This window comes from Microtus oregoni, unplaced genomic scaffold (assembly GCF_018167655.1).
Source record: "Microtus oregoni isolate MIOR12 unplaced genomic scaffold, Mior012 000048F_ref0000485, whole genome shotgun sequence".
NCBI classification, from domain to species: Eukaryota; Metazoa; Chordata; class Mammalia; order Rodentia; family Cricetidae; genus Microtus; species Microtus oregoni.
The window spans coordinates 17,142,435-17,170,147 of NW_024543222.1; the positions used below are offsets into that span (position 1 = coordinate 17,142,435).

General features: G+C 51.1%; 1 protein-coding gene across 3 annotated transcripts; it reads right to left on the minus strand.

Moving 5' to 3' along the window:
• Positions 1–27,713, minus strand: Mpp3 (membrane palmitoylated protein 3). Of its 3 annotated transcripts, none has more exons than XM_041635949.1 (19): positions 27,383–27,713; positions 26,230–26,351; positions 25,864–25,982; positions 25,591–25,668; positions 24,258–24,338; positions 23,874–24,011; positions 21,709–21,790; positions 19,669–19,754; positions 18,487–18,561; positions 15,141–15,337; positions 11,801–11,865; positions 10,312–10,332; positions 9,795–9,836; positions 8,695–8,859; positions 8,518–8,598; positions 6,521–6,614; positions 6,086–6,194; positions 3,576–3,698; positions 2–2,012 (listed from the first exon to the last, which is right to left on the minus strand). In XM_041635949.1, exons 2-19 carry the CDS (start codon positions 26,252–26,254, stop codon positions 1,836–1,838), a joined length of 1,758 nt encoding a protein of 585 aa, XP_041491883.1. In that variant the 5' UTR covers positions 26,255–26,351; positions 27,383–27,713; the 3' UTR covers positions 2–1,835. The 3 variants fall into 3 exon arrangements, with proteins under 3 accessions (XP_041491885.1, XP_041491883.1, XP_041491884.1); XM_041635950.1 differs by lacking the exon at positions 27,383–27,713 and adding an exon at positions 27,126–27,146; XM_041635951.1 differs by lacking the exons at positions 25,591–25,668; positions 25,864–25,982; positions 26,230–26,351; positions 27,383–27,713 and adding an exon at positions 24,531–24,667 and having other exon boundaries at positions 1–2,012.

Consider the following 27,713-nt stretch of genomic DNA (forward strand, 5'->3'; position numbering starts at 1 on the left):
ATTTCTGGGAAATAGTTAAGTCGCTGTTTCACTGGCTACAAATCCAGTAAGAAGGACCTGCCCTTGGCTGGGAAGTCCTACAAATGAGATCCTGGTTGGTGCGTGACCTGGGATAAGCCAAAGAGCTGCTAGAGTTCTCACGCAAGAAAGTTAGCAAACAGCCTGCCTGGTGCTTCGCCGTCTGCCTCGCCTGTTTCGGGGATAAGGTATCTTGCATGTGTACAAACGGCATCCTTTCTCTGGTCCTAGAAGATGCAAGCAAACTGCACACTGTTTATCTATGAATACACTCCTCACAGGTCAGTCACTTTATTAGGGAGCCCCCATTGGAGAAAGCACAAAAGCATGAGGCGGTATAGCATTGTGGTTAAGGATCAAACCTCTTGTAAGGAATTTTGAGGCTCAAATATATAGAGTCGTATCATTGTGCATGCTTAGTATGTGTGTAAGTGCACAATGTGTATGTGTGTGCACAGGTGTAAGTGCAAACTAGCCAGTTCAAAAGTTTCCAGAGAGTCTCCTGTTTCCACTTCCGATCTCCTGACTAAACTGCCGTGGTTATGAAAACACACTACAAATGGGTTCTGGGGATTTGAACTCAAGTCATTAAACTTGCAGGTAAGCACTTTTATGGATAGACAAACCTCCTGAGCCTTGGACTGTTTTTCAGGTGTATGAACTTGGACACATGATTTAAAGTTTCTAAGTCTCATTTTTTTCCTCAGTTGTAAAATGGGAATGGTAACATTGCTACATCGTCGGCTTGGTGTATTTACAAAGATAATGCGCCAGACGGCTCAGCATCGCCTCGGCACAAACTTACATACGCTGGCGGCTCATCAGAAGTACAACTCTCGGAGTAGCCATGACCTGTCACAGTCCCTTCAGAAGTCACTGCTGCTTAGCGACAACACGACAGAGCCACACTTGGAATCTACACACTTTTTCGACAGGACTGATTTATTGTGGCTGAGACACAGCTTTGACAGATGGAAGTCTTCTGATTCCCCACAATCTAGCACAACAGGAGCCCCAAACTGAAAACAGAAAGCCTAGGACCAAGGCATGACAGAGAGAAGATATTACAGGACAAATCAAACACAGCAAGGACTCACTTCCAGGGGCGTGGGGAGTATTTAGAAAGGGGACAGGCAGCCTGACATTCCTCAAGAGTCCCCGAAGGCACTGCTGCATGGTAGAACCGACTCGTGGGCCATGTGGACTGTTACGTGTGCCTCTGTCTTGCAGGACAAACATCATGTATACAAACTATGTGGAAAGGCAGGGAACCAATTTCTCTACCACCAGGCAAGCACTACCAAAAAAAAATTTTTTTAAGTAATATTTCAGTGCTGCAAGACAGGTCATTTGCACAGAAGATCCCCTTGGGGAAAACAATTCCCAACAAAGTTAGACCAGTGAAGTGTCATATTTATAAAGCTGAATCATCACTGTGAATCACTATATAAATTCACCACCACCACCCCCAAAAGACAGTGGCTACATAGCTTTGGTACAAAGGATCAAGGCCAACTTGCCTTCGAGATTTTTAATGGATGACATGTTATTCTATGAACTGCCCCTTTCAACTCAACTCGTGAAAGGGTGCAGTGCAGAAAGACAGACAAAAACCCAACACCAAACAAGGTTTCCCACTAATACTGAGTGACGACCGTTTGTGGGAAATCCTGCCGACGCCAAATGAGGCTTCCCACTAATGCTCGGTGACGACAGTCTGTGGGAAATCCTGCCCCTCTCCGTACTTGACAACACACGAGGGAGGCTAGACAATACGGTCTTCAAGGTCCGGCCAGACGGGATGCTATGGGATGAAGTTACCTCACCCAATCGATGGGTACCCAGTAAGTGTCCTTGCTCAGCTTTTCTAGGACTGCTCTGAGCTGGCTGCAGATGCCCTGCAGGTCCTCCCTCACGAGCACAGCGTCAATCAGGTGCCCATAGTGCTGATCAATGAAGGCAGCAGAGGCGGCCATCTCTTGCTGCTGTTCATCCTGCAAGGAAAGGGACAGTATGGGGCCTGGGGGAACACGCCCCGTCGGAACCTGCATTTAATTTATTGTGTCGAATGGATCGCTGTGTCCTGTAGATAACCTTAACTGTGAGCGTGAGACCAGAGTGTAGTAGCAGCGTATTACACAGAAGGAAATCAGTGGGCAGCAGACACAATCACTCTCTCACTCACAAAATATCCCCTGAGGACCTCTGAACTGAGAACCATCGGGATACCTTATTATATCTGTGTATAAAAGTCAAGATCATGTTCCTGGCCCCAAATGTTTCCAAAGAGGTGTGAAGCTGGATGTGATGGTACACACCAGCAATCCCAGCACTTGGGAAGCTTAAGGCAAGGGGATCATGAGTTCTAATCCAGCCTGGGCTGCAAAGCAAGACCCTGTCTCCAAAAAATAGAGGAGTTCTATTGACTAGTAGCAGAGTACTGATTCTATGTTTTACACCAGGGCTGGGTTAGCAGGATAGCGAAGGGAGGATGACCTAGGAGAGCCTTGGGACAACTCTGTTCAAATACCCCATCTCCTAGGGCACTTCGCTTCTTTCCCAACACCTCGCATTAAGATCTACACAGAAACTCTGCCTTCTGCGGCCTGGTGGGGCTTCATGCAGAGTCCCTAGAAACTGGAATTTCAATCGTGTAGCACAGACAACGAGCCTGGTTTGTGGAGAAAATGGTGGATCTACCTGAGAAAATACAATGTGAACTTTGTTGTTGGCTTCACCGATGTCTCTTTCTGTCCCTCTGCAGTCCTCTGTTGCCCTCTGTGTTTCTAGGGACCTGTTTTCACAACGCTGTATGGAAAGGTAGGATTCTGGCCTCCCCCATGGAGACCTACTTCCAAAATATTCTTTCCCCCTGTCATCAGTTCCTACTTTTCTGCAGCATCAGTGATTTCAGGGATGAGTGATGAAGGCCCAGACATTTTTTTTTTTAAATGCTGGAAACCTAAGAAAATATTGAGCTCATTTCTTCTTATATCTGTCAAGAGGGGAAAAAACCTAGGTTCTACAGGGAAGTGCTTTGCAATCCTTTCTTCTCTCTTTCAGGACTATTTGTATACTCAGGAGCCCTCTGTAGTGTCTCCACACAGCCCCTGGACCTTCAGTCCTGCCTCACCCACTGCTGCAAGCAAGCAAGTGCACACACACACTCGTAGAACAAAACCAATGAAAACCAAGGTGACAACTTGTGAGCAACGACACCTAAAGCTGACCTCTAACCTCCATATTCACACTTGTGTACACACACACACACACACACACACACACCCTGCACAATGACCTGTAGGGGAGGATGTTGGCATGAGGTTGCAGAGGGTGGCGAAAGATGTCCTTCTTAAATTAGAAGGCATGGTCCCCACCCACCCTGAACCCTCTGGCGACATGACCATCTTCTCTTCTTCTCTTAGTCTTGTAAAAGGGATCTTAACGACAGCCTTACGCAGAAAGCATGTCCTCTGTCCCTCTTCCTCGGAGGACCCACAGTCAGCTAGGTGCAGCCCCCCTCCTTTGAAAGGAGACATGATCAACTTGAAACTTACAAGCCGAGCTGCTGTGCCCTCAGAGTCTGGAGACACAGGCGGCGTCTTCTTTTTCTCCTGAATTGCAGGTTTTACAAATATAATATAGGGTTTAAACACAGGGGTCCTCAGGTGTCTTAGTGCCTAAAAAGAAATTCCAGAAGACAATACGCTTTTTGCAACACATACATTCTGGAAGCTCAGTCATCCTAGGCTTTCATCCTCAAGGGTCCCGGTGGTCAGTACTGAGACGATGGACTTCTACTGGGCAGACTAGCTGCAGTCTCTGATCCTTTGACACTGAACTCCCCTGGGCCAGACAGGCTACTTGAGAGCGGAGAGTCTCTCTTAGCTGCGACTCTCCAACCCGGGTAACCTCCTTGGGCTCTTTCGGATCAGCCCATAGCTGAGCCAAGGGTTCAAGGCTCAGCATGCATAGGTTTTAGCCTCCACCATCAATCTAACTACACTGTGTGTGACTGGGCTGTTCCACGGGCCACCTTCTGATACTCAAAGCAGCAAAGGTGTGCAGAGTAAAGGAAGTGACGATCTATGGGGTCACTGGGAGCAAGTAGAGATTTCTGTTAGCAAGCCGTACTGCTAACAGAGTGTATCTTCTGCACAGGGTAAAGGCCTCCATTTGTCCACACCGGAATTAAATTTCTATGCACTATCTGCATACACTCAAAAATCAATAAAACCGTGTTTCAAAAAATATTTCAGAGGCTGGGCATGGTGGCGCACGCCTTTAATCCCAGCACTCGGGAGGCAGAGACAAGAGGATCTCTGAGTTCTAGACCAGCCTGGTCTACAAAGGCAGGACGGTCAGTGCTGTAGACAGCTTCTTTGTATACAGAGAAACCCTGTCTTGGAAAAACAAATAAACAAAAAACCAAAGATCTTGGAGGATCTGGAGCAATAACTCAGCACTTAAAAGTACTGACTGACCTGCTCTTCCAGAGGACCCAGTTTCGATTTCCCAGCACCCACATGGTGCTCACAACTGTCTATACTCCCAGTTCCAAGAGATGCAATGCCCTCACCTGGTCTCCTCAGGCACCGTATACACGTAGTGCACAGACACAGAGGCAGGCAAAACACTCAAGCACATAAAAATCAGATGAGGATTTAAAACAAATCTTTGACATTTGTATTTTGATAGTTTTAAAAAGGTTTATTTTTATGTGGATGAATGTTTTGCCTGTGTGTGCCTGGTGCCCTTAGAGGCCCAAAGACAGGTTGGAGTCCCTAGGATTGAAGTTACAGACAGTTTGGGAGCTACCATGTAGTGCCAAGAAGTGACCCTTTGTAAAAGCACACACACTTACACCTGCATGAGTGCAGGTACCCGAAGAGGCCCAAGGAGGTGAAGGATCCCCTGGAGCTAGAATTACAGGCAGCTGTGAGGCACCCAGCGTGAAAGCTGGGAACTGAGCTCTGGCCTCCTGCAAGAGCAGCGTGTGCTCTTAGCGCTGAGTCATCTCTCCAGCTTCTAGACATCAACTACCAACTCACAGTGAGTGCAAATAAGTGAGTTGTTCCCTTCCGGGCAAGCTGTGCTTTTAGAAATATGTTTCAAGGTGACTCCGGTAAAATAAAGCGCACATTCTGTACTGTAACAACAAAACTCTGTTCCTGTAGTAGGGGAAAAAATCCTTATGTTGAGTTCAAAGTGAGGGAGTTTTTCTGAAAGACAAGGTTAAGAAGACGTCCAGATGCCTGCAGAGCCTGCAGATGTCCAGCCGCAGGGAGCCGGGACAGGCTCTGAAGGTCTGTGTAGGTCAGGCGTTCCCCAACTCTTCCTTCACTACATATACTTGTTCCCATTGCAGAGGCAGAAGACTGGCAAGGAAGGAGAGGAGCAACAGCGTGGCCTGTGTATACACACTAACAGTTTTCTGTCCTGTTACAATTGGCCAAGCAGAGCCAGGGACTTAAAACATATATGTGTGTGCCTGAGTGTGGCTAACGTGCATTTGCGGATGCAATGCCGGCAGAGTCCAGAGAGGGCGTCAGATCCCCCTGGAACTGGAGTTGCAGTCACTTGACATGGGATCTAGGAACTGAACTCAGGGCCTGTGGAAGACCAGCGAGCATGAGATACCAAGCCATCTCTATAACCCACTCCCACCCCTTTTCAGACAAGTACTTAGTGTGTAGCCCAGGCTTATCTTAAACTCACCATCATCTTGCCTCAGCCTCCCAGGTTCTGGGACTACAGGCGTGTGCCGCCATAGCTATAGCCAGTCTACTGCATGATTTGCCCCATGTAAGGGTTACTATCCTGGATATCTGAGCTACTCAGCGGGTTCCTGGGCTCCCTCAAATTAATCCTGTACTTGACCGTAGCAGGCCATGTTTGGGGCTAAAAAAGATTTCATCCATTTCTCAAGGAGAGGATCAAGCACGCCTAACATCAGTGTTCGGAGCTAAAACGTTCTTAGACTGTTCTAAAGAGTTCTATAGAATGGATAGCCACCCTGGGTTACAGGTTCCATAGACTCGCACGCCCAGATGGACCAGGAACTCACTTCTGGTTCTACATCCACCAAGCAAACTTTGTTTTTGGCCATAACAGCCTGAATGGCCTCCAGGCTGGTCCCATAGAGATTCTCCTTATATTCACCGTGTTCCAGGAACCTAAAACACCATCAAAGGGGAAAGACTTCAGTTTCTGAGCAATCCAGAATTCACACACATACACATAGGCATGAAAGAAGAAAGAAAGGAAGGAAGGAGGGAAGGAAAGAGAGAGAGAAAAACAGAGAGAGGGAGAGAGAGAGAGAGAGAGAGAGAGAGAGAGAAAGAAAAAAAGGCAAAGCAGACTTTGCAATAAGACATCTCTCCCACTTCCTGCTTCCCCCATCCTTCCAGAAGCCCACCCGTGGGGTCAAATACTGATATAAAATCGGATGATCACAGAGAATCACGGACCAGAGGGCCCACTGGCTCATGAAGCAACATACTTGTTATGATGCAAGTCAGCCTCGAACGCTTGCTTGGAGACAAAGTGATACTCCACCCCTTCCTTCTCATGGCTCTTCCGGGGTCTGGTGGTGTCTTTTAAAGAAAGAAGAATTGCCGGGCCAAGAAGAGCAGCAAGCCTGCACCCCTTCCCCAGAGCTCATCACTGATCTCTGCAAGAACCAGCCACTTCCATTCATCAAGTGTCCTCAAAGCACACAAGTCTTTCATCCAGGCCAAAGGAGCACCCCTCCTTCTTCAGACAGGATCTCACATAACCCAGACTGGCCTCAAATTCACTATGTAGAGAAGGGTGACTGACGTGAGGGGCAACACCGAGCTTTCCCAGAAGACAGGGGAACCGGGAAGACAGTTATCCAGCCTTGAGGATGCCCAGAAGACAGGGGAACTGGGAAGACAGTTATCCAGCCTTGAGGATGCCCAGAAGACAGGGGAACTGGGAAGACAGTTACCCAGCCTTGAGGATGCCCAGAAGACAGGGGAACTGGGAAGACAGTTCTAGGTGGCATCAGGGCAATCCCCCAAAGAGTTGCTAAGGGCCCCTTCCCACATCACTGTCTTCAGACCTTTATCTGCTGATTCGATGTTAAGCATCTTCAGGAGCCCACGAGCCCCCTCATGATGTGCCCAACCTCCAGTGCAGCTCCCTCTCCTGCCTCACTGGCCACACTAACGTTCCCAGTCCTTAGCAGAGCTACCTTGGGTCACACCATCAACTCTCAGCACAGGCTCCTCCCTCTGTACAGCAAACGCTTCCTTTCTTCTCCGCTCAGAAAACTTCTATTTATACTTCAACATTTAACATAAAAGTCACCACCTCTGGGAAGCCTTGCCTGACTTCACCTTGCTGTGGGTGCCTGGAAACAGGCAGGCCTGAATTCTGAATATAGGCTTCGCAGGGACAGAAGTGTATGTGTGAGGAACTCCTGACATCCTGCTTCATCCACCTGAGACTTAAAGGCTGGGGCCTCCGAAAGTCCTCAGAGCTGTGCTTCCAGAGTGGCCTCCACAGACCCAACACCTCCCCTAAGTCTCCTCTACTTCGGACAATGTTCTAGATGATTCTGATGGCTGTGGGCTCGGCTGTTGGACGTGGGCTTGGCTGTTGGCCTTGGGATCAGGAAGAACAATGCGGTCTAAGGAAGTCTCTGTAGTTACCCCTCCCCAAAACATTCTGGAAAAGATCATTCCTGTCCCACATTCCCTCCCCATGGTGACCAGACATCCACATTGCATCCCTCCAGGGCCAGGAGGCCAGAGAATGAGGAAAGGCACTTAGAGAAACAGGACATGGAGCAGCATGGGAAGTGGCCATGTAGCCACACACTTAGCAATGACCTGGGCTCCAAGCCTAGCTCCACCCCATTCCCCCTGTGCGATGCTAGGCTTATATGTGATACTTAACCTCCCTGAGCCTTGAGGCTTCTCCTCCTTAGCATGGCATTATAGTACCTCTTCTCTAGGGTACTGGTAGGGGGCAGCCTAGTTTCTACAGGTAAGGGCTTAGGACCTGGCTCTCATTCTTCTCTCCTCCTCTAGAACCAAGACCCACACCCACAACCAGGCAACCCACTGCCTTCGGGATTAGAACCACTGACAATACCCAGGAGTGTGCCCAGCCACCGACCCAATTACCATCCAGCTACAGCAATAGCGCCCCCTCTCAGTGGAATGCTTGGCAGTACCTCCACCTCACCAGCTCTGGGCTTCATGGTAGCCAGTGTGCTCTGGACTCACTCCCCTCCCCAGTCAGACACTAGGCAGGTGCTGCTGCAGCTGTCACCCGAGAACGAGACTCTTCCCATCATTCCGAGGCCCCCCCCCCATATGTATATAACATATATGTAACAGGCAATGTCTAGTGGGTGCTCACACCCAAAGTACCAAAAAGGTCAAGATGAGCATGAAGAATTCAGTCCCTGGAAAGCATTCATGGGCACACGTGCACACATGCTCGCGCGCACACAAGCCCTCTTACGTGGAACTGCGACACCAAAATGCTGGGGGTCCTCGGCCACCATCCTTTGCTTCAGCTCATGCAGTTGGGCTCCCAGAGACCCTGGAACAAAGGGAAGGTTGCCTCAGTCCCTACAGAACTCCTTCCTCACCACGCCTGAGGAAGCCAGCCCACCTGGAAACTCAGGATATCACCTACCAATCAGAACCACCAGGCGGGGCCGCTCCCCAGGCTGCTGTTGGTACCTGGCCACCTCCTCATAGGTCAGCAGCTCCTGAGACTCAGCTCCTGCAGTCACCTTTGCCTCCTGTGAGCCACCCAGCCGCTCCCTGCAGCCTAGCCGGAAGCTTCTCCGAAGACCAGCTTGAGGAGGGAAAAAGGACAAGGTGGCATTGGTTCTGAGATTCCCCAATAAAGGCCTTCTACAGGGAGCCAAGTACGGAGGTCAGGCTGGGCGCCTGGCTGCCCAGCCTCCTGCGCTGGCCACACAGGTGGCCCCCATACCCAAAGTCTGGAGCTCAAGGTCACTGTGTTCCTTGCTGTGTGATTGACCTTGGGTTAATAAGTCACTTCATTTCTCTGAGCCTCAATTTCCTTATCTGTAAAATGGGAACTCTGATGTTCAAAGGCAGTGAATGGGTCTAGATTGGATCCCAGACCAGGGGAAATAAAGGACATTATTGGGATAACTGGTGACATTTTAATAACAGCATATAAGACAATAGAATTCTATGCAGAGGAAATGTCCAAGATTTGATCACTATCCTGAAGTCATGTCACAGGATGTCCTGTCCATAGGAAATACACACTGAGGTGCTCGGGGGTACAGGGGCAGGATGTGTACATTAACTCTCACGTGACAGGCGGCAGCAAAAGAAACGAGAAAGGCTCGGGGAGCTAAAAATTCTCAGGTCTGGCGTGGAGTACCCAGGAGTTCTCTGACTAGTTCTGTTGAGTTTGAAATCACATCTGAATAAACACTGGGAGACATTTGCCTGTCTTCTATGACCTTTGAGGGGGAAACGCTGGGGAAAACAAAATCCCTTCGCTGTGTGTGGTGGTGAGGCCCACACTGAATAAACTCCAATTACAACGATGAAGATAAAATTAGTGTCAGCGTAAGGCTCTGCGTCTCTCTCCAGCTCTGCAGCTGGGCGGGCCCTGGGCCTGAGTGGGCACTGCCTTCTGCTGACTAATTCTTGGCAATGAGATGAGGGTCCCCCAGGCTCAGCAGCTCCTGTCAGGTTCCTGGGGGAGCCTGGGCCTGGGCTTGGAGGGTTTCCAGGGGAGCAACTCACCCACATAGTGCCCTTTGGGGTACCCTTCACAGTCACAGGTCTCTGGAAACCAAACAGAGAGGGGAGTAAGTCACACTGGATACACCCTTAAGCCCACAGGGACCCAGCCCCTAGGTAGTCGGGCAGAGCCCTCCGTGATAGTGATGGGGGAGGGTCTAGAAAAGACCTTTGTGGCTTGGGACCAGCTCTTCTGTTTCCAGCCCTTGGTGGGGATTCTGGGCCAGGAAGCCCCCTCCCCGACTTTGTGAGCCCAGATGGGACACAGGAATAAGATGGGAGCCCTCGCCTCTTGCCCTGCCTTCCTGTTTCTTCTCTTACCTAGCACTGGGGTCACAGTATCATCCTTTTAATGCCAGACACAGGGGGAAGGGGTCCTAAGGCTTTGAAGCCTGTTCCCACCCCGCGTATCTGGGCAAAGGTACCCAGGTGCGGGGAGGAAAACCAGCCCCCTCAGCCCCAGAGGGGCCCCAGAAAAGGGGCCTCACTCATGTGCACGGGGGACAAACACCAGGCCTACCTTTGTCACAAGGCTGATCATCTGCAGTTTGCATAAAAGACAGATGGGACAGCATTAGTGCAGGGAAGCAGGAAGCCCTGCGGCTGGGAGGCAGCTACAGCCTCGGCAGCCTGAGGAGAACTCCATCTGCCCCGTTTCCTTGCTCCAACAAGCCTATGATCTGAACGGTGGTGCGTTATTAAACCCCAGCCCTGCTAATTAGTCTTCTTGTGTGCGGCTCATCAGCAGCTGGAGGAAGTTAGTGTATGGCCCGGGAAAGACTTCTCCTGGCCGACCTATTCAGCAGCTTCCCCCCTGCTTGGAAATGCGGCCATTGGCATTTCTAAGGTCCCACGGTAGGAAAGGAACCCGGTCCCCCCTTTCCTAGAGTCTAAGGCCTGCTAGGAAAATGCAGGTACCTGAACAGGCCTCCCTCACTCAGTAGGAGCCACCAGCAACAGAGGGTAGATTTGGGGAGAGCCCCGCTTTGTGAGGGATTCTAATCCGAGCCCTTCCCAAAAGACCTCTAAAACCCTCGTGGAACCTTATGACTCTCCATGCTTCCATTCGGGAGTGAGGCTGCCATCCCACCCACTTCACAGGGCCACTGTGACCAGAGGCAGGGGAGGGGGAATGGTTCCGCAGTAGAGCACCTGCCTTGGGCCCAGGGGTTGGACCTGCCACGACCAAACAATAATACTTCAAAAACACAAGGCAGTAGGCAAGCCTGTTTTCAGGGCAAGGTGCACAGAGAATTTCCAACAAACGCCAGCCAACAAGACGTTCTTAGCATGCTTCTACGGGATGCACCAGACAGCAACTGGTGTCTATCTCAAATTCAGAACTAAAGAGCATCTTCTGTTGGAACCTCCAACGCTATCACAGAGGTGCAAGGACACTTAGCAAGGTGTGCAACCTCTTGGCTTCTCTGGGCCACACTGTCCTGGACCATACAGGGTTATTCAATCGGTGGCCCAGGGTTTCACGGAGAGTACATGAAAGAGACACTGAGACAAAATATTATCTAAAAGTTCACACTCGAGAACCACACAATTGAGTTACCAAAAAATAAATAGTCACAAAAGAACATAATGGTTTAAGCAATTTTACAATTGGGGTACATTCATAGCTAATCCTACAATGCATACAGTCATGCGTGGACACCCAATTCAGCATATTTTAATGTTCATCCATATCAGCAAATTTTAATGTTCAAGTTCAAAGTGTTCCTTAGGCAGCTGAAGAGAGCTTGGCACTCTCTTCCAAACAGACACCCACAGAGGCTTGCATACCAGCTTGGCATGGTGTTAACATGTCCCCAGGGGTATCCATGGACCCCAATACAGAAGTTCTTCTCTAGGATAGCTGTCCTCCCCTCCCGATGCTTCTCCCCACCTTCTCTTTCCTCTGGAGGTCTGCAGGCTCAGACAGGGCCTCTGGTGACCCTCCCTCTAACTCAGTGTCAGTTTCTTCCACCCCTCCCGCATTCCACCTCCACCACTCTACTCACAGGGGGGCTTTTTGAAGCTCTGGGGGCTTGGCAGGGTGCCTGTCGTTCTCCTGTAGCTCAGCCGCCTGCAGGGACACAGGTGGACGCCATCAGCTGGGTTAGAGAACTAGCTGAAGGGAACTTTCTAGAAACTTGGGGAAACCAAGGCCTGAATTCCACGGCTGGATACACCTGGGCACGCCAAGGACCTCCTACTTCACAGGGAGCTCTGGGTAGGGAAGGGGACACTTTCACAGAGCTGACTAGTTTATAATGGGGGGGAAAATGAGTCTCCCAGCCTGTGAAAGGTTTGTCCTTCCCAAGACAGTCACACGAAGGAATGCGAGCTGGTGCCCGGGTCATCACTGCTCGTTATGCTACCTCAGCTGATTCCTGAGGCAGGAAGGTTCTTCTCCACCCCTACCCTGCCTCCCCATCCCCAAGGAAAATGGAAACCAGCAGAACTCTCAGAAAGAGCTATGGGTCAGAAGTGACACTGATGTCACACCCCCCACATACACTACTAGAGGGCATGGCCCTCCCCAGCAGTATCCAAGACAAGAGTCAGGCAGGCCATCACCCAGGTCTCCCTTGGGTCAAACATCCCTGCAGGGCTCTTGCAGCATCTAGATTCCATATTTCAGAGGCAAGAGTCTGGGGAGAATGCTGGTGAATTGCCTGCCATGCAAGCAGAAGGAACCGAGTTTGAGCCTCAGCATCAACAAAAGAACTGCTGGAGGCTGTGACACACGGTTGTAATACCAGTCCTGGAGGCAGGGACAGGGGATCCCTGAGGCTCGCTGACCATCAAGACTAGTCACATTAGCGGGACAGGTTCAGAGACCCTGTCTCAAACACTAAGGTGAGAACAATCAAGGAAGACACTGGGTACCAACCTCAGCCTCCACTTGTGCACACACAAGGGCACGGGTGCATGCATATACACATGCAAAAAATAAAATAAAATAAAAATAATAAAGCGGGTAAGGGCTCTCTCCCACCTCTAAGACAGTAAGACTTGCAAACCTTCTGTGTGCATGATCACTATAGCAACCTGCATCAGAGAAAAACTGCAGCCCGCCTTAGGGGGCAACCACAGGGAAGTCAGACAGTGCTCAGGCACGACCCTTCCTCCGTGAAGCCTTCCCTGCATGCCTGGACAAGAAAGGGTTCGTGCTCCTGGTACAAGATTACAAAGAAAACGTCCCTCACACCAGTCACCCCTACATAAAGTGTGTGTTGGAAGGAGGTCTGGTTTTTCCTCTTCACTGTGAGTTCCTTCAAGGCAGAGCAAGGGTTCACAGCTGAGGTTAAGAAGCCTAACACAAGTGCCAGGAATTCTGGCTTGCACTCAAGAGGCTGAAATAGGAAGACTGTCATGAGTTCAAGGTCAGCCTGTACTACTACACGGCAAGACCCAGCCTCAAAACAACGCTACTAACACTAACAACAATAGTAACAACAGCAACAACAATATATGACTAAAAATGACAAGGGGCTGTAGAGATGGCTCAGTGGTTGAGAGCAGTCGCTGCTCTTCCAGAGAACCCAGGTTTGACTCCCAGCACACACATGGCAGCTCACAACAATCTGTAACTTCAGTTCTCCAGGAGATCCAATGCCCTCTTCTGATGTCCACATCCCCAGCCACTACATGCACACAGTGCATACAACATATATGCAGGCACACACATACACATTAAATGATTTTTAAAAGATATACAGCACAAGCCAAACCAATCCTAATAAATACAGCTCACGATCAAGTGACCATTCCTCGTGAAATATTACATAAGCATTAAGATGGTATACGAGGAATATGCAAACACGGGAAATGCTAATGTCAAACTCTCAAGTTAAAAAAAGGAAACCCTGGGTGCAACACACACAGAGAGAAAGCACAGATGGGAGACAAACTGTGCTCTTTGGACGCACAGGACTCTGGGTAATTTTCTCTTACTAGTCCCCCTTCTGAATGTTCTTCATCAATCCACTCTCTGCTAGTTCATGTTATAGGGTATCATCGGCCCATTGTGCGTGAGCTCCATATCAGCAAACTCAACCCACTGCAGCTTGAAAACATTTGGGGAAAACCCCTTAGCCTACACTGGCTGTGTACTTACTCTCTTCCCCTTGTCCTTGCAGAATACAGCGTGCCAACCTGTCATATGGCCCTTACACGGAATAGCTGCCTTAGTTTCTTTATTGCTGTGATAAGAGGCCATGACCAAGACAACTTAGAGAAGAGTTTAATTTGGGGCTCACAGCTCCAGAGGACTGGAGTTTATGACCATCATGATGGAGACCATGGAGGCAGGCGGGCATGGTGCTGGAACCGTGCTGAGGGCCCACAACCCACACGCACAAAGCAGAGAAAACTAGCTGGCAATAGCAATGATATGGGCTTTGGAAACCTCACAGCCCCACCCCAGTGACACACCTCCTCCAACAAGGCCACACCTCCTAATCCTTCCCAGACAGTGCCACCAACAGGAACCAAGCATTCAAACATGAGCCTATGGGGGTCGTTCTTATTTAAACCACTACAGTGTAGCATCCGAAATCATCCAGAGAAGAGTCATAGCACCAAGACAATGTGTGTGGGGGGCGAGAGGGTCATATGCAAATACAATACAATTTTGGACAGGCCCTTAAGCACCTATTGATTTTGGTATCCAGAGGTTCTAGAAGTATATTCAGAGTATAGTAACGGACAACTGTATGCATTAACTCAGTTCAAATGTTCTAGCTGGTCCTGATGTGAGGCCTGAAGGGAGGCTGAAGCAGAAGGTCTGCAAGTTAAGGCTATCCTGACCTAAAGAATGAGTTCAAGGGGCTGGAGAGATGGCTCAGAGGTTAAGATCATTGCCTGCTCTTCCAAAGGTCCTGAGTTCAATTCCCAGCAACCACATGGTGGCTCACAACCATCTGTAATGGGGTCTGGTGCCCTCTTCTGGCCTGCAGGCATACACACAGACAAAATATTGTATATAATAAATAAAATAAATATTTAAAAAAAAAAAAGAATGAGTTCAAGGCCAGCCCGGGAAACTTAACGAGGCCTTGTCTCTAAACAGAAAAGTGAAACAGAAGGCTGGACCTGTAGCTCAAGTAGAGCGTGTGCCTCGTCAGTTCCTGGATTTGATTCCCAATAGTGAAAAAGAAAAGCCAAAGTCCCTGCATTTATTGAAATCTCCAACAGCCATTTCCACTAGCTATGGGACCAGAACAGACACAGACACAAAGGAAACTGTATTTCCGTCAGCAGGTTCCCCCACGACTGAAGTGACAGAGACTCAGGGGCTTTGGGTTTCAGAGTACCTGGGCCATCAGTCACAGGGCAGCAACACCCCAAACCTACCTCTCCTGGAACTGCTTAGATGGGATGAGGCCAGCTCGAAGGTTGGTGTCTCCCACTCTCTTGGCCTGCCACCAGGTGGGGTCGTCTTGGCTCACCACCTCCAGGACCTGCCTCCGCTGGAAGGGCAGGCCTGCCTCCTGGCAGGGGATGGCACGGTCCTCCCGAGGGTCATAGTGGAAGAGGGCACGCATAAACACCTGTAAGGCAAGGGCTACAGTGAGGGGACCCGTCTATATAAGGGCACAGGCCACATAATGACAGCAGCCCTTCATAGTTAGACGACACAGTGGCCTGTAGTTTAGAAAGCTAGTTAGAAACACCCTGCTTTTGTTTCTTAGGGTTCTTCATCCATTTGCGATATTTAAAGTCAAGAAATCCATAGGTAATAGGAAAACGCCTGGCTGGGGAATAGCTCGGTGGCACAGTGTGCATGTCCAGCACCTAGGAGATGCTGCTTCCATCCCCAGCAGCACCAACACCAAAACCAAACAAACAGGCTCGGAAAACAGGGGCCAATGGGTAAGGCGCTTCACATGCCAACCTGACAAACTGAGTTCCGGCCCCCAGTTCTCTTCACTGGAGAAAAGCAACCCCTACAAGTTGTTCTCCGGCCTCTGTGTGTGCACTGTGGTATGACACACGCATGCACACCCACACAATCTTACTTAATTAAAATGAAAACGTAAAAAAAAAATATATAGACAGGTCCCACGTCTGACTTTCTCTTTCTAACCGAAATGTTTCCCTGTGGCCCTGATCCGCCATGCTTAGAGCCTCAGCCACACTAAGTAACAACTAACCCTGGAGACACGAAGCAAACACACACACAATGTGCAACCATTGTTACTTTTACTACGACCTGCTCTTGATGAAGTCAGGCGCCATCTATGCAAGGAAGGACCCAGAGGTCCTCAGAGGAAGGAACCCAGATGTCAGCAAAACTAACTTGGTCGACTCCCAAGTCTGTAACGGGCACCCACAGCTTTGACAGCCCCACCTTGCCTTGTCTGCCATGTATTTGGCCAAGTCTCCTCTCTGGGGAAGGCGGGAAAGGACACAGAGCTGCCTCCCACCTCTTTCTCCCTCGTCACCCAGTGCTATGAATTTATGGCAAGTACTCTAGTTCTAGACTGCATGGCCCCATTATTACAGTGGCAAAGAGAAAAGAAAGAGATCAGGGTCATCTTCAGACGCGCCTGAGTGAGATTCCTTCATGCGACAAAAACAAAAGATTAAAGTAGACAACAGTAAGAACCTTCTGGGCCTCTGAGGTAGGGACAGACACCCTCACCCAAATACAGACACCATAGTGCAGGGAGTGGCTGTCCAGACAGAGCAGGTCACAAAGAAAGATTTAAGAGGACAGGGCTAAGGGACAGGGTACCACATTCTTCTCCTGTATCAAGTCCACAGTGTGACCCCACACTGGGGTCAATGTCATTTATGCCCTGGGAGTTAATCCAAGAGCGCTAGGAAGAAACAGCCACGGCAAGGTCCTTCAGTGGCTGCAAAACAAGAGGCCAGGGGGACACCAGCTGTCCCCAATCACCTGCCCTTCATCAATAGTGTCTTGGCACCTCTGCCGGGCCAGAAGCTGTCCTGAGCCTTCCTTCAAACACTCAGCACAGAGTGGCAAGGCTGGTTGGCCTGCTCCTTCACCACCTGATAAAAACTCTTTATTTTTTTTTCTCCTTTCTGCCTCACATCCAAGAACTTCAAGTCCAAATTCATCATGAAATCAAATCAATACCCTCTGCCATCCTCAATAATCTCCCACCTGGGCTTCCAAACAGCCTCATTCTGCACCTCCCTGCCTCTGACCTTCACCCATTCCAGGTCCTCCAGGGTAGCGGTTTTCAACCTGTGGGTCTCAAACCCTGTGGGGATTGTATATCAGAGATTTACATTACAATTCATAACAGTAACAAAATTACAGTTAGGAAGTAGCAACAAAGTAATTTCATGGGGAGGGGGGTCGCCACAAGGTGAGGAACTGTATTAAAGGGGTGCAGCTTTAGGAAGGTTGAGAACCACTTCCCAGAGAGCTTGGGCTGTCCAGAGAGCTTTCAGAAACACCCTTATGATCAGAGTGCCCTTAACCTCTCACCAAGGCAGGGGAGAGGGCTCAGCAGGTAAAGGCACTTGCCGCCAAACCTGATGACCTGAGTTCAAGCCCCCAAACCCACATTGTAAAAGGAGCAAACCGACCCCTGCTAGTTCTCATTTGATTTCCATGCTAAGAGGCACTAGCCCCACAGACCCAAGAAGTAGGCCTTCTTCCCACGGTGGGGCTGTCTCCTGGGCTCTGGGCTGTGCTCCCACCCCCAGGGTTGTACCACTGTAGTGCACGCCGGCTGACTTCAGGGTACACCTGCACCCCTTTGCCTGAGGACTTACATCCTGCGGTTGCTGAGTTTGCTCCTCTCTAATCTAGCAGTCTGCAGCTACAAAGAACAAAGCCCCAGTGCCTGCTGGGAGTTATGTACACATCTCCCCAGTTCTTGGCTGGGGAGAACAGCAACATGTTCTGATCCCCAAAGCCCTTTGGGATTAAGCTTCAGGCAACCTCAGTGGGTGGTGACTTCTGGGTAGCAAATTCTCCAGCAAATTCTCCTGTCCTTTCCCTCAGCTCCCTACCCATATAGCCTGGCTCACTTCCCACCAAATAAACTGTGTGCCTTCAAACCCTTCAGCCACGGTCTGCTTATAGGAGCACCCAAACTAGGCAGGAATTGTGCCAAGCCCTTCACAGCTGAACCCATATCCCCAGCGATGCTCCTCCCACACTGCCCTTTCTCTCAGACTCCTCCAGGCCTTTGTCTTACAGATGCCTTGATCTGACCCTTCTCTCTGAAATTCTAACCATCTTTACCTCTCTCCAACCCCAGCATCCAACCCGAAATGCCTCCTGAGATGTCTCTCGCGTTACAGACTCTTCCAGAACCACTTGCCACACAGCAGTTCGACAATCCCCCTTCCACAGTAAAAACACTCCGACAGAGAGCCCGGCAGAGAGGTCAGGACCAAAGGTAGGCCCCGCGAACAACCAAGCTAATAGCAGCAACTTCACTGATCCGGGATCCAGTTCCTAAGCACCTTCTCTCCGTGGCCCAGATTTTCTACTCAATTACAGTAAGCTTGTCTTTTGTTAGCACACCACGCAAAATCCTGTTTCCAAACAGCAGGGTGCAATGAGTCTCCTAGGACTGTTAGAGTCCTTGGCTGGGGAGGGTTACTGGGGCCAGATGCACAAGCTGTTCAGACTACGGCGACCAAAGCCTGGCAAGGTTCAGACACCCACCCTGCCTCAGCAGAGCAAGCCCCAGGGAGCCCACCTCCCCCATACCTTGCTCTCTTTGAAGCGGTCTTCCTCCTGGGTGGCAGGGATGATCTTGAGGGTGATGGATCCCTGGGACTGGGCCTGAAGGGAGAGGGAACAGTGGTCGATGGCTTTCTAGACCCGATGCTCAGTGAGTTCCGGTCCCACTTCCTAGGTGGGGGTTCAGAATGAAGGCAGACTGATGGCTTCCATTCCTCTGCCCAGGTGGGATTTGTTATTAAGAATCAAGTGTCTGCCTAGGCAGTTAATGTGGACCGCCTGGGATAGACCGCGTAAGGAAACGAAAACGCTCCCTTTACATGGGACACAGAGACTGGAGATTTTCATTAGAACTCAAGGTCCCCAAAGCACCAGCTCTCGGGGGTCCCATGGCCTCCCCTTCTTGCGTTATTTTAAATTCTACTTATTTTTTATGTATAAAGAATGTTTTATCTACATGTATGTCCATACACCATTTGCATGTCCGGTGCCTGTGGAGGCCAGAAGAGGGCATCAGATCCCCTGGCACTGGGTTTATAGATGGTTGTCAGCCACCATTTGGGTGTTGGGAATTGATTCTAGGTCCTCTGGAAGAGCAGTCAGTGCTCTTAACCACTAAGCCGTCTCTCCAGTCTCTCGTGGGCTATTTTAATAACCCACTTCAGTCAAATTATTCTAGGTCCTGCCTGATCAGTACTTCCTTCCTTGGTACCACTCCTCCGCAGGGCTCCCATCTTAGGCCATCCCCACCTTTCTAGGCGGTTCCCTTCCCTTCAGAGGCCTGCACCTCAGTGTCAGAGTCCAGGAGGAAGAACAGGATAGCCCCAGAACAGATGACAACACTGTTTTCATCCCCCCGAATTTTCTCACTGTTATAAAGCACTTGATACCCTTCTTCCATGCTAATAATAACCAGGCACTAGCTGGAAAACCCTCTCTGTCCCCATGTTAGTGCAAAGGAGGCTGGAAGTCAGTTAGACTAGGGTAAACCGAGACTTGAAAGGTCCTCAGACAACAGAGCTGGGGTGGAGAGGAAGGACTATGCCGAAGAGTAGAACTGAGAGGAAGGCAGGTGAACCGGAGACCATTCGGTCTGCCCCATCCTCACACAAACAGGGAAGCAGAGGCAGGGGCTGCTCTGGCTGAGAAGCCCCCATGCTGGGTCTCTGAAGATGCCCCCCCCCCACCCTGCAGCCATGCTACACAGACCAGAATCTGACTGATCTCGTCTGGACGCTTGTGCAGGACAGCGATCCCGTTCACCTCCCGGAGCTCGTCACCGACATGCACCAGACCTAGGAGACACAGGGATGGAGGTTGGCTCAGCACTAAAACAGTGGCCCTGAAGCTGGGCTTCATGCCTCTGGGCACTAGCGAAGTCACTGCAGGGCAGATTCAGGTCTAAAGCTGGAGAAGAGGGACGCGTGCTCAGTATCAAATTCAAACCCTCCTCTGGGGAGGTGTCCGAGTACAAGGTACATTTGAGAGCCAGGCACATACAACAGCCCTACAAAGCCACACTGCTAAGAAGTAACAGAGCTACCAAGCACGCATAGGCACTTCAGCACAGAAAGCTGTATTTAGGGGGTAGTGGCACACACCCTTAATCCTGGCACTTGGGACACAGAGGCAGGAGGATCTCTATGGGTCTGAGGCCAGCCTGGTCTACAAAACAAGTTCCAGGACAGCCAGGGCTACACACAGAGAAATGCTGTCAAAAGAAAGAAAGGAAGGGAGGGAGGGAGGGAAAGAAAGAGGAGAAGGAGGAGGAGGAGGAGGAGGAGGAGGAAGAGGAGGAGGAGGAGGAAGGGAGGAAGGAAGGAAGGAAGAAAGAAAAAAGAAAGGAAGGAAGAAAGCTGTATTTCTTCTGCCAAAGCTCTGCTTAGATACAGAGACAGAGAGAGTGTGTGTGTTTAAGTGTAAGGTGTGGATACTTGTGCACACGTGCATGTAGAGTTCAGAGGACAGCATTATCTTCCCTCAGGCACCAGAACTTATCTATGTATGTATTTATCTACTTACCCTACCTATCACTCATCTGTGTATCTATTTATATAGCTATGTAAGTATGTATGTATGTATCCATCTACCTACCTATTTACCTATCCATCTATCTTTTTTTTAAATATTTATTATGTATACAATATTCTGTCTGTGTGTATGCAGGCCAGAAGAGGGCACCAGACCCCATTACAGAAGGTTGTGAGCCACCATGTGGTTGCTGGGAATTGAACTCAGGACCTTTGGAAGAGAAGGCAATGCTCTTAACCTCTGAGCCATCTCTCCAGCCCCCTATCCATCTATCTTAAGATGCAGGTGGCCTAGGCTGACTTCAAACTCACACTGTAGCAGAGAACTACCTTGAACTTTCGATCCTTCTACCTCCACTTACTGCATGCTGGGATTACACATGTGCACCACCATGCCTGGTTTTATGCAGCTGGAACCCACGGCTCCATGCTTTCTGGACAAGCCTACTACCAACTTAGCTCTTCACTCAACCTAGCTTCATTTACTTATTTATTTACTTTAACGGGCTTTTTTTTTTTAATGTAGCCCAGGCTGGTCTTGATCTCTTGTATGCAAGGAATCGTCCCTTCTGAAGCAGCTGAGGTTGCAGGTACAAGCGCCACCACCCACAGCACGTAGCCACCACTTTAATGAAACTCTCCTGACACGTAATTTAGCCTCTCTGTGGCTCTGAGTGGGCACTGGGCCAGCAGCAACCACCGCCACCATTAGGAGTACAGATTTCTAAATCAGGACCTCTGTGTTACCAATATGCTCAGGGGGCTGTGCTTGCCTCACCAGTCAGTTTTCCAGACATGGAAGGTAACATCCCCCTACAGCGAGATTTCCCATGCACTAAAGACTGTCAACCTGTTTACCACCCAAACTAATCTGGGTCACGAACACATTCCTGTCCACTGCGGTGTCACAGGTGGTGAGGTTACTCTAGGTGACGAGGACCATCCCCACCCCAGCAAAAAAATCTCCAACTAAGTCCATCTCCAAACTTCAGTGTTTTAATCTCTGCCTACACCAAATGCCCGAGCCCTTTCTTGATCACCCGTGAGAACTCCAAGCCTCTTAGGATTCAGGTAAATTCCTATTGACCTTGGGACCTTGAGAACTCCATCCACAATCCCCAAAGCGAAACACGCCCCACAGAGGTTACCCTAGAGGTGGAGATGGAGAGCCACCACCTCAGCCAGGCTGGCATCTCCTCACTCCACAAGGTCCACTCACCGCTCCGATCTGCCGCGCCCCCTCGCATGATCCTGGCCACCACGACGGCCCCTGAGTGTTCGTCTCTCCGGATAGTGGCACCCTGGATGAGAGACAAGAACAAGCAGGCTCCAGCAAGGCAACCTCAGCTGGCCCTGCTTCCTTCCTTCCTCCTCCTGGTAGGCCAGGAAAGTGGATCGGTAGGGACCTTCCCAAGGCTGCAAACACCAGGAGACCAGGAGAAAAGAATGAGGAAAACTCCACACTTTGCAGCTTACAAAGCACAGGGATCATTCTACACAAAGAACTGGGCCTTTTGAGTTGGGAGTGACGCTGCACGCGCGCGCCTGAGATCCAAGCACTCCCGAGGTGGAGCACGGAGAATAAAGAGTTCAAGGTCATCCTCAGCTACGCCGTGAGTTTGAAGCCAGCCCGAGCTATTTGAGACTCTACCTCAGAAAGAACAATAATTAAATCGAGCCAGTGAGATCGTTCAGCTAGTAGAGATTATCTCCCACCATGCCTGTCTCATCGCCAGGGCCCACATAGCAGCAAGAGAGCCAACTCCCACAAGTTGCCCTCTCATCTCAATACTTGTGCTGCGACGCACGCACGCACGCGAGCACACACACACACACAAAACAAATTCAATTTAAACTGTTATATAAATAAATAAGACACGAAGGACTGGGTATCAGGGAAGCTAAGAATCTTCCAAGTCACCCTCGTAGAAAGGGGAGCCTTTGATGATGCCAACACCAGTGTTCTCTCTGTCTCGTCACAGCCCTTGTCACTCGCAAAGACATTTAATAACGAGGACAACATGTGCTAGCAAATTCCCAACCTGCCACAAGCCAATCCCGGTGTTCCTGGGCCTTCTGCTGTTGCCAACAGGAACCAATTATGCCCCTGCCAGTGCATCAGGACCAGGATTTAGCCCAAGAAACACAAAGAGATGATTTCTGGGACAAAAAAAAGCACTAATGAGCTCCTAATTTCCTGTACCAGGTAGGAGGCCCATGTCAGCACAGAGATGGGGTGTGCGGAAGCTGAGCCCAGAGAGCCAGCTCAGCCATTCATTAACTAGAAATCATGTGGCCTCAGCCAAGAAGTCCCTGCGTTCTCTGAGCCTGCTTCCTCTAGGATGGGGGAGAGCATTTAACTCGGAGGGTTGTGGAGGGGATCCCATAAGGAAACGCACGAAACAGGTAAACAGTAAGTGTCCAATAAATGTCCGCCATGTGTTACTGACTTTCCACGCAAACACTGCACATTTGTTACCACAGCGTTCGTATCGTCATGAGAAGCACAGACAATGAATTCTGCTGACTACAGAGATGTCCATTATACCTCCCAATGCCATTGTTCCCTGACCTGCAAAGTCCCCACCACTGCACAGCACATTGTCCTCACTGAACCACCTCCACCCCCAGCTCTGAGAGAGTACAGGAAGGATCCCGGGAGGAAGCAGAGGCAACGGGGACATCTTCATCTGCTGGGAGACATGGCTTGCCCGTCAGAGGTCAGCTGGGGAAAACTGGAACCAGATAATGCCAGTTCTGGGGTTCTCTGAGGCAAGTACTAAGCTCTCTGAGCACCCACCAGCTCCTCCCATCTGATAGACAAACTTTGCCCAGTTCATCGCTGCTGAAAGCAGGGGCAAAAACGGCATTATCTGTCAGGCTCCAGGAGAGTGTGGCTGTGCCCACACTACCTGGGTATACAGAGCTGGGTCAGCAAACTGTCTAGAAAGGACGGAGCACACATATCTAGGGCTTCGAGGGGAAGCCGGGGTTCCGCTGTCATTACTCAACTTCTCATGACAAATGAGTAAGCATGACCTTGCTTTAAAAAAAAAAAAACAGATAGCAAAAGTAAGCTGTAGGCTACGTTTGGACCTTGGACTGAGTCTGTGAACTCCTATTTCTCAGCAAAGCGACCACGGTCACCCTACACAGCCCTGTAGGGTGAGCACTGCACAAAACGGCTTAGCCGAAATTGAGAGGCACTGCATCCAATCAGGACAAAGAGTGTCCTGCACACAAAGATGCTGCAGAGGAGAGCGGTCACCCTGGCAAAGAAGATGCCATTCACTGTGAATTCCAGACGGTGCCTTCCTGGCTGTCTAGGCCAGGGTGAGCTGCAGAGGAATGGGGTCGGGGGGGGGGGGGGACGACTGTACATACCAGGGGCTCCTTGTTTTTCACCAAGCGAACAATCTTCACCGACTCCTCCTCGAATTCCTCATCGATATTATCGGGCAGAGGGGGCAGAACAGGATCAAAGTTCTTCTGGGCAACCGTGTCGTGTACCATGAGCACAGCCTGCCAGGAAAGCCAGGGAAACGGGCTGGCACTACGCCCTCACAGGGTTAGGGGGGTCCTGACTGGGCAGGGATGGAAAGGGGGCTCAGATCTTCTGCCCAAGAAACGTCTCCTTCCTCAGGACATCACTTAGGATCACCTCACAGAGAAGCCTCCCCCTCTCCATCTCAGGACCCAGCAGTCCCTCCACCCCCGTGTCCCAGGGGACCCATCTGCGTGGGTGTGCAGGGACTGCAGCTTGACTACCCTGAGATGGGGCGTGGACAGCAGCTGCAGCAGCTCCTTCTCGTCACTGTGCACCGAGGCGGCCTGCAACTCCTCCATCACCTGTAAGAGAAGGAGACAGGAGTCTGGGATGCCCCGGCGGGAGTCTGCTGGAATCCCTGGGGGGAAATCCCTCTTTCCTGGGCCTCAGTCACGAGGATCCCCTCAGAAATGACTGCGGCACCCAGAAACACGTCAGATCTGCCACTCTAGGACGGGTGGAGGATGTGGGGGCATCCTGGGCAGAGCGTAAACCTGCTAGCCGCTGTTGCTTTCTGTGGGTTTTCTCAACAAACCAGACACCATGAGCACTTGAATTTTGCTCTTTACGGATGAGAATCTTGAGGCCCGGAGAGATTACAAGTCTTGCCCAGGATCACAGAGCTCATGGTGGCACAGCCAGGATTTAAACCCAGCCTCATTCAGCCGGACAGTCTGTGCCCTTGATACTAGGCTATCCCAAGGACAAGAAAACTGGGGCCGAGAGGCTGGGTGACTTGTGTAAGGTCACACAGTGGCAAAGTTGGCAATACAGAGCCCAGGATGTAACCCACTCCAAATGATCACACTGTGTCTGTCACAGACTACACGGTCCCCCACAGGGCTATCTTCTGGCCTGAGGCTCTCTGGGAAACAGAACAGCTAACCAGTTGGATATCAGGTGATCTATGTAGGAGTCAGTTTGCATTAACAACCCGCATATCTAAACCGAAAACCACAAGAACTAAGGTCCCTGAGTCAAGATGCCACAGCTAGTCAGCAGAGACACACACAGTAAGTCCCTTGAATTCAAGACTTCATGGCAGCCTCCCAAAGCCCAGACACAAGACACTCTCTGACCTACTAATATCACCAGGAACAGGTGGGGAGCTACTGATAGGATCCAAGGCTCTCATTTTACAGCTGAGGGAACAGGCTTGCTCCAGAACACACGGTCAGCAGGAATCGGCATGTCTCCTGGCTCAGGCTAAGGCTAAGAAGGCCCTCCTTGATGCCAGAAAGTTCAGGGAGGACTTGAGCTACGGCTCAGCCATACAAAACTTGCTTAGCATGTACAAAGATCTAGGTTTGCCCCCCAGGAACACATGTACACACACACACACACACACACACACACACACACACACACACACGGGAGGGGGCGAGATAAAGGAGGTAGAGAAGGGGGAAAAGAAAGTGACCCCTCCCTCTTCGTCCTCAGGCTCCCAGCCTCTGAGGTCTCCAGCTAAGCAGGGATTACAAGGCGAGCAAGAACATTTTCTGGGTCTGGAGTATTGCCTCACCTTAAACCAAAATATGAAAGTCTGGGACTTACATCCTCCGCGAGGGCCATGGCACTGTGCAGGACAGGGGTCGGGCTCTGCCTCTCATAATAGCGGAGTTTCTCGTGAATCTGTAAAGATACACACCGCACCCAGGGTTGGGGGTGACACCTAGGGCCACAAACAGGGTCCTCTCCATAGCAGTGTATATGGAAAGCCATGCCTAGTGAGTTCAAAACCTTCACAGTGCAGGGAAATGGCTGGAGCGACCCAGGGAAGGGCCTCCCTTGGCCAGGGACGGGAAAGGAGGCCGAGCAGGCTCTCACCTTCATCAGATAGCTGAGGCTCTTCTCACTGAAGACGTCCCTCAAGAAGCCCATCTCCTCCCTGTGGTTGGAGTCAGGCCTGAGCTGAGAGGTCAGAAGTGCCAGGGTCTCATGCAAACCTGAGGAAGAGGAGAGGAAAACAAAGTCCACAGTGGGACTTCCTGTCCTTGAGAGCTCTCTCAACAACACCCTCATCCTGCCTTGACAGCAGCCTTCTCCCTGCAGGCTCAGGTCTGCAGGGTAGGCAGGCAGCAGCTTCCAGAGGTGACGCCACAGGACTGGTCCCGCTTTTTTGTGTATTGTTCCTTCTCATTTCCCCCAGTCCTGTGAGGCCTGGCACAAGCAGCCCAGGTGGAGGACACTCACCCGAGTCTTCGGACAGCACTGGCATGCCTGTGCCTGGCAGGTCCCCAACTGTCCCTGCAGTTTGTGGGGTGGGGTAGGAGTCACTCAGCAATGAACACACATCACCTGAATCTGCTTATGACCTGTGTGAGGACAGAAGAAACGAGAAGAAAACGGTCACTTTTGGGGTGGGTGGGTGGGCAGAGAGCAAGGTTTGTTGGGTGCCCCCAATATGCCAAACATTATATTTTCTGAATATGCATAAAACCTTGAAGATGAACACCAATGCTTCCCATTTTACAGAAGAAGAAACAGAGGCTGGGGGGTCCTTAAGTAACTTTTGATCCAGAATAGGTACTCAGATCCCTTCTTCCAAGCTGACCTTGGTAGTGCCGAGAGCCCCCGCCTGCCTTGTGCAGGATGTTATTGCCCACAGCTCTGCCCTCTCTATTGCTACCTTCAAAGAGTGTTTGCTCAAGTCCCCTGCCGCAACATCTTTTCAGTAAGTACCTGGTTAAGGCCTACAAGAACCCCCATTCCCCAACCCTCCTCCAGCCCCCAATCCAAAGGGGCCGCCAGTGTGAAGGCAGAGAGGAAATGAAGTAGGGAGAGTTGAGTTTCCGCTGTACCGGAAGCAAGTACCCTCTCTCAAGAGACCCACTCCCCAGGTACTCTGCAGCACGTGGACCTCAAAAAAGTCCTCCTTCAGAGAGGGACAAGGACTCATGATTCATTCATTCGGCAGACGTAGAGCCAGCACGCTGCGCAGAGCATCAGTCAACATCGAAGGCCAGAAGAATGGTACCCAGTCCCCGGCCCCCGCCCCCACGCCGGGCGCATCCCTCGGTGGCCTCCAGCTGCGCCCCCGACCCCCCTCCCGACTCCAGAAGCTTTCGGAAAGAATCTGGGGGACAAACCGCGAGTGCGTCTAGCCTGGAGAAGAGAAACCCCAGAGGGAACTGGGAGGGTGATATCAAGAGATGCGGAGCGGTGCGGGAAGAAGCCGGACGCACGGGATGCGCGAGCGCCGAGCAGCGAGGGGGACCGCGGGCCGGGAACTGAGCCCCCCTCTGGGGAGGGTGGGCCGCGAGGCTGTCGCGCACACGAGGGGCGGGTCCCCGGGCCACCTCCCGCTGCGCACCCGGTCCCTTGTGTGCCTAGCGCCGCTTCTTACCTCGCCGCGCCGGGATCTAGGATCGGTGACCCGGAGCCGCGCGGGAGCCGCCAGCCTCGGCCGCCGCTGGCTCCGCCTCCGCCGGCCCCTCCCTGCCGCGGCGCGCGGGGTCGGGGCAGCGCGCGCTGGCGGAGGCGCGGCGCGGGCCCGGAGGGGAGGAGCGCGGCACCGCGGCCCCCTAGCAGCCCTCGCCCTGCGCACGGACCGCTCCCGGTGGACACCTGCTCTGCCGAGAATCCGATTTTGCAAACATTGATTGAGCGTGCTGCAAGTGCCAGGCACTGTGCCAGGGACTGAGGCTTCAAAGCCGATTGAGGCAGAGAGGCTGCAC